A 7,062-nucleotide genomic window follows, 5' to 3' on the forward strand; every position below is an offset into this window, starting at 1 on the left:
CCTTACAAACAGTTCAATTATTCTTACTGTGGCCTATGGGAATAAATGACCCCAATGCTGCAAACTCTCAATATAGCTTTTTTTTTTTTTACATCCTGCATTTGTTTTTCTATTCCCAATACAATCAAGACACTGTCAAGCACAACACACAAAGACCTGCAGAATACTGAGCTGTAGCATGATACAACCTCTTATGATTTTCCAGTGGGCTTGTTAGTATGTGCTGCGCCACACTGTAGCCTAAGCCAGGGAGTCAGCCTCTGTGTGCTGCACCACACACTAGCCTGCATACATTTAGCCAGGAGACCTTTTAGTGTTGTTTTCTATAGTAACTTCACTGTATTGTATAATGGAAATGAAGATGCCGCACAGACTGTGCTGCATCACAACGGCACTGTAGCCTACACACTCTGTTTTAGCCATACGTTCAGTCTAAAGCAGTTGCATAATAACTAGGCCATTTAATGCGCAGCTGTATGTGTGTATGTGTTTGTGAGTGTGCATTTTTGTGTGTGTGTGCATGTAGGTGCATATAATGTGTCTGCATGTGTTTTCCTTCAGTACATGTTTGGCATTCATATGTGAATGGTGTGTGAGTGTGTGTGTGTGTGTGTGCTTGTGTGTGCATGCAGTCTTGTCATCTGTGTGTGTGTGTGTGTGTGTGTGTGTTTTATTGATCACTGCAGTATGTGTGTATGCAGTCTGCAGTGGCTCAGCCCACGCTCAGCTCCACACAGCTCACTTTGTCCAACTCTCATTCACTTACCTACCCGTTACTATAGAGACCAGTGGAGAAGAATGCAGAAAGCAGGCTGGCAGACAGATAGACAGGAGACCTGGGCTGAATGTTAATAGTGAAGAGAGGGTCTATAGATCTACACTGGGTGGGTATTACATAACATTGCTGCTGGGTGAAAATTAACACATCGCCATAAAGCCAACTTGTAACGAATTGAGAAAAAAAACAAAAAAAACTAGCTAATTTGCCCATCAACGTCTATGCAGCTTTGCATTGATCTTATGATCCCCAGGTCATGTAACTTACGGGTAAACCTTCAACTCAGATAAGAAAATGAAAGGAACCAAATTTTATGCATGAGCAATGCTTAAAAAGACATATGCTAGTGATTACAGCTAGGAAAACTACTGACAGATAAACAGGAGAGAAAAGTTGCGTTCAACAGAAGCAGTACTAGTGCATTTACCAGAACCTAAGGCTTCAAAACAATTCAATCTTCCATTACAACAAAATATGAAGTGCAAAATATGTAAACATTGGGTGCAGAATGTGTAACACTGTAAAACTAATACTGTGAATAATGGTTGTATTCTGATACTTAATTAAGAACATTTTACACACAAAACAGATTTTAAGGAGCATTTTAGAATGTGTGTGCATGCACGTTTCATATTTAATGTGGTAGTGTGGCCCCAGTATTCTAATGTACTCCATTTGACTGAAAATTTCATCATTACAAGTTCAGGTTAATGAAATGAGGGTTTTGTCCTATTCTGTATCAGCACTGCATAGTTATAACCTAGGACTGAAGGAAAGGAGTGGAAGACTGTTTGTCTGTTTCCCTGCTATCTGTCTCCCCGATTTGTCTCCTCTGTCTATCTTCTACCCGTCTTTCTGTCTCTCAGTTTCCTGGTTGGTTCCCCTGTTGCTCTCTCTCTCTCTCTGTCTCTCTCTCTCTCTCTGTCTCTCTCTCTCTCTCCATTGATTGGGGGCTGCACAATACAATATGTACAGTGGGAGAAGAGGGCCTGACTGTATCTAATTGCTGATTGCTGATTGTAAATATTGTCATTGCTGGATTTATGTGGGTGTGTGTGGGGGAGTTGCTGCGCACGCGCGTGTGTGTGCGTGTGTGTGTGTAAGGGGGGTTTATGGATAAGAGGCAGGTGAGTTTTTTAAGTTGATTTTAGTCACGTTCTGTTTGTTTCTCGTTCTCTCTCTCTCTCTCTCTCTCTCTCTCTCTATCTATCTATCTCAGTCTCTCTCTCTGTCATTCTTTCTTTCTCTCTTATTGTCTGTCTGCCTGTCTCCCTTGTCGCTCCATAAATAGATATGCCCCTGTAAGAGAGAAAGAGAGCAGAGAGAGAGAGAGAGAGAGAGAGAGAGAGAGAGAGAGAGAGAGAGAGGCTCAGTCACAGACAGTTCTGAGACTGCAGCAAATTCTAACCAATCAAGTGAAGGAACCCTCGAGCCCACGTGCCCTATTCACAAAAACAGAAGGAAATCCCTATCAATTCAGCTCGACTGTCCCATATACCATGAATGTACGGCACCTGCACTCAGACCTGGGGAAACTGTACCTGAATATAGCTTAAAAACATAAGGAACTATGTTACATTTCTATAGAGTTTTTTGCACTTTTGATGGTATTTGAGAGTTAAATGATAAATCAAATGCAACTCAAGCAGCTTATATATTTCAAACCATGTTCAATTAAATTCCTCCCCAGTTCTTCAATGCCTAATAAAAAACTTTATTATTCTAATTTAAAGCCTGGTAGATGAGTTTTATTCCCTTCATTCATGAAAACATATAGCATCAACCAAATGTTTCACAAGAATGAATTTATATCTCACAGCTGTTTCTTTTTCAGGTCTCATTCTTTTATATATACACAGTATATTAAATTAAGTCACAGTTGACATCTCAGAGCTGGTTCTTTTCATAATAGCTTTTATGGAATTACAGGTGGAACCATGTTGACTCATTGTATTGTATCTCTGAAAAGGAATATCACGAAGACTACACAGTGAGATTAGTTTAGAAGGCCAGCGGGTGCTAATTTTGTCTCAGTGTGATGCTTCTTTTTCAATTTTACTTCTTGCTGTTTAGTTTCTCTGTTCCCATCTGAGCATGTGGCCCCAATTGGAACACCCAGGACAGACAGCTAGGATACCAAAAATATCCTCTATATATGTCACTATGTTTCACTGTCTTCAAATGTACCACATCACTATATCAACTGCTTAATATTCTGGGATGTAGTGCAGCCATTACTATGAAAAAGAAGCTTTTGTATGCCAGTATCATGGTAAGCATATTTGTAATTTGGTTATATCCCCAGAATGGAGACCAAATAAGATGCAAGACACCAAAAATACCCTGTTCATGTGTCAGTATGTGTTAAAACGGGCCTTAATATTAGTATAAAAACTGTCTTTTCCTTATATGAGTCCCTACAATGTGTTCAGCCTGTCTCATGGCAACCTATGTTGATATCCCAGTAAGCATATTTGTCATGGACTTATTTCCATTGCATAACCGTGTCTCAAGGGTTCCCTGCAATCAAAGGATTAGTGGGTGGTAGTGAGTGGATAAGAGGCTGTCCAAGGTGATTACCGCCTCGGCAAACTGTTCATCACAGTACCATGCAAGGCCTATACTGACATAGGCCACAAGCATGTGCACTCACACACACAAAAACCCAATACACGCACACATAAACACACTCTCAAATTTTAAAATAATAAACAAAATGCAGGAGAGACAAGAGATCCTACCTCTAAGTTTGCATTTATTTCATTAAGGTCACCATAAACAATTACTGTATTGACCGTTTAACATGTAGAGAGAATGAACGCTCATGTGGTGCAATACCACAGAGTCTATTTTATGACAATACAGCTGCATGTGGTTCAACTTAACACGTATAAATATCACTATCCATGGCTGACATAGGAAAAAACGAGCTGTACAAAGGATCTTATTCAAACATGATACCCTGGAGCAAGGACGGTGACAACAACTGCAAACCTAACGGCAAACACTCTAGTCCCCGGAAGAAAGCACTGGCATATGACCATTATAACACTGTGCAAGACATCAAAGGTTTCATTCACTGTTTGTTCACAGCTGTGCAAAATAGCAGCATCATATTCCATTTTCCAAGTAGTAGGTTTACAACACAGCATCGCAATGATCACTTAGGTCACAGACCATATACTGAATAACAACTGGCAGGTTTGATCTATAAGCTTGGTTTTGGGGTTGGGGTCAATTCACTTTTAGCTTATAGAAACTGCAATGATACAAATGTGCAAATGATAGTCTCTTCTGTTAATTAACATGACATCCTTCCCAATTCAATATTTACATTTTGAAGAAAAATAGTCTTCCTGAATTGACTGAACTGAAAGTGGATTGAACCCAGCGAGCTTGGTCCCACGGCACATTTACAGAACAGGGCAAATATAACATTCAACCGACAAGCTCTATTTGTTTTTTGCTATGCTTTAACTACAACATATACAACCACCATCAAAACAGGCAGAGAAAAATAAATTAACAAGCAAATTTAAAATCTGCTTTACATCTGGGGTATGTACATGTAAACCATATTTTCAGGCTTAGAGTATTTAATGGTTGGCACATATGAGAAAAGAAAATCTCTTGAAAAACTGTACATTCCATTCAATCTCTAGGTGGCCATGCTGAATCTCCCTTTCATTTCATATGCAAATAAATAGCCTACACTACAGAGGCGGTGGGAAGATAATCTTGCTTTGAGTATTGCCATCTGTGGGCCCATTTAGAGTATTTTATCACATCCATGGGGGTGTGTGAGATAAAGGGGGATGACACTCCCTTCATCAGCTAATTTTAGGGAACATGTAAGAATTTTTTTTTTTTTTCCTGCTCACTATCCCCCTTGTTCAACTTGAGCCACCTGCTCAGATACAGGTCCTTCTACTTCCATCTTGGTAGGCAAAAACAAGTGATTATATCCAAAATTGAGTGGTTGTTACCAAATAATTGGTGATTTTATTAAAAAAAGATGTGAATATAATCAAATCCCTACCATAGCAAACGAGCTATGGAAACACACCATATTGGTATGAAATACATGGTGCATAATGGGAATGCAATGAACTGGATTTTCTGCAGGAGGAGCCTTTTAACATGAAGATGGAGACTAGCTTTTCAGCAAACTGTAATATCTACAGTGGAACATATAGAGTGATGCTGAGTAATGTGTCATGTCTTTTAAAATAAAGCAATAAAAATAATTTCCATTCAGGGCCATTCAAGAATTACTGCCTCCCTCATTATTTCCCCTCAAAGCAACATGATGCTTCTGATACCTGTTGCATCTTTGTCAACAGATAAGATTGGAGTTTAAAATGCACAATCGATGCCTCTACTTACAATTAGGCTTATGTGTTATAAACGTGTACTGAGTTGGCTCTGGCCCTGGTAAGCCACTGTGGAAAAGTGACTCAAATAGCAATGTGGCTTGACAGGTCAGCACCTCGGACAGCTCCGCCTCTCGACCCCAACAACAACACACTGCTATTCTCGTCCCAGAAACTCAACTCAACACGACATCCAGTCAGTTACCAAGAAGTAGGCTAATCGTGAATGAATTTGAACGTCACTAACAATGTAATTTAGACTTGTATCATTAAGTCAATCCCTTTTTCCTGCGATTCCCTGGAGGGATAAGACAATAGAGGACAATACTGTCGGCATGCATTGAACGACATCTCCTAAACTGTAGCCTAAACACCATATTGAATAGTGTAACAACTTTAATGGTTTAGAAAGATAGTCAGCTTAGAATTGAGAAGAGTAGGGAACCCTTCAACGTGAGCCTTTACATTCAAAACCACCACTCTGTGATTTTGTGAGACATTCATCCAAAAAAACATCATCACCATTTTCTGTCTCCCTGTCTCAGTCAATCAGCGGTCCAAGTTTGAATCGCTGACTTCCCGCTGGTTTTTGAGGTCCTGGAAGACCTCGGTGAAAAAGTGCGGGTCTGAATTCAACAGCAGCATTTTGGCACTCATCCTGTCGATGATGCTGAGCGACAAATCCCAGAAAACGTCCCTGTTCGACTCGATCATGAACGGCTTGAGCGGGTAGGAGATCTCGTTGCCCATGTAGGAGTAGGCGAGGTAGAGGCAAGTCTGAAAGGTGCCCTGCAGTTCGTTTGAGTTGTTAATGCCGTCCGTTACCGTGTCCTGGCACAGCAGGTACACGAACACCAGGTTAGCCGGTGTGATAAACCCTTGGTCCTGCCAGCCCTGGAGCAACAGAGTCCGATCGATGTTTCGAAACCACAGAATCACCTCTCCGCTGGTTAACTCCTTCAGTTTGTAGCACCTGCGGCACATAAAGTCCCCCAAACAGCGAAGCAGCTCCCCGGTTGAAGCCTGGATGATCACCCGCCTCGGGGAGACCAGACACAGGCTGCTGGGTTGTTTTTGGACCGAGGAAAGCCTAATGCCTTGTGTGAGACTGTCGTTGTTTTGCGGCGGAACCGTGGGGACAGGGACGGGAATGGGCGCTTTGGGTTTCTTCTCTTCGGCTTGGTGCGATTTCTTGGTGTTTTCGCTGTTGAGCAGAGCTACCTGGCTGGCCGGGGGGTCGCTAGGCGGCGGCGGGTTCGGGTTGACTTTCTTGGCACTCTTCTTGGCCGAATTGGCCACCAGCTTCTTCCAGGAGAGAGAGACGAACATCGAGTGCTTTTTGATGCTCTTCTCGTTTTTGTGGACTCCGTTTGCTGCGGCTTCGGCGTCCATAATAGTTCCCTTCTTCGTCGCCGGGGATATAGAGAGGACGGTTCCCATCCTTGCGACCGAGAGAAGCCAGGTACTACGGATGCTGCTTCAACGGTTCTTCTGCTGGTGAGAGGCGGTAAAGAAGAGTCACGGCGACGAATTCAACTCCATTGACAGTGTTTTTTTTTTTTTTCACTCCGTCTAGCTAATCGTTCCTCGGCGGTAGGGAACGAAGAAGAATGGAGCTCGTTTTGACAGTGCAGTTAAATTCCAACAGACGTTATTCGCTCTGTCAGCGTCTCGACGGGGAGACGTTGCGACACACTCTCACTACGGTAAGCGTAGATTAGTCGTCCGGCACTTAAAACCCACAAGTACAGCCTCTGACTGACAGCCGGTCGAGCCAATCAGAGGGACAATCAATGATCCAATCAGTATTGGCTGCTGTTTTTAGGTCTAGGTTGCCAATGATAGATACAGGTGACTAGGGGAACTATTTTTGTCTATTTAGTCCAGTTACCTTGTTGCCAGACTATTTTT

The 7,062-nt window shown here is 42.1% G+C and overlaps 1 protein-coding gene across 1 annotated transcript; it reads right to left on the reverse strand.

Moving 5' to 3' along the window:
- Nucleotides 1-5,700: 5,700 nt before the first annotated feature.
- Nucleotides 5,701-6,591, reverse strand: LOC139914004 (cyclin-dependent kinase 5 activator 1-like). The gene has a single exon (XM_071902180.2). The coding sequence runs from the start codon at nucleotides 6,589-6,591 to the stop codon at nucleotides 5,701-5,703; it is 891 nt and encodes a 296-aa protein (XP_071758281.1).
- Nucleotides 6,592-7,062: the final 471 nt, after the last annotated feature.

Source organism: Centroberyx gerrardi, chromosome 10, assembly GCF_048128805.1.
Source record: "Centroberyx gerrardi isolate f3 chromosome 10, fCenGer3.hap1.cur.20231027, whole genome shotgun sequence".
NCBI lineage: Eukaryota > Metazoa > Chordata > Actinopteri > Beryciformes > Berycidae > Centroberyx > Centroberyx gerrardi.

Coding starts and splice junctions, on each gene's coding strand:
- LOC139914004 (XM_071902180.2), bottom strand. CDS start 6,591: ATGGGAACCGTCCTCTCTATATCCCCGGCGACGAAGAAGGGAACTATT.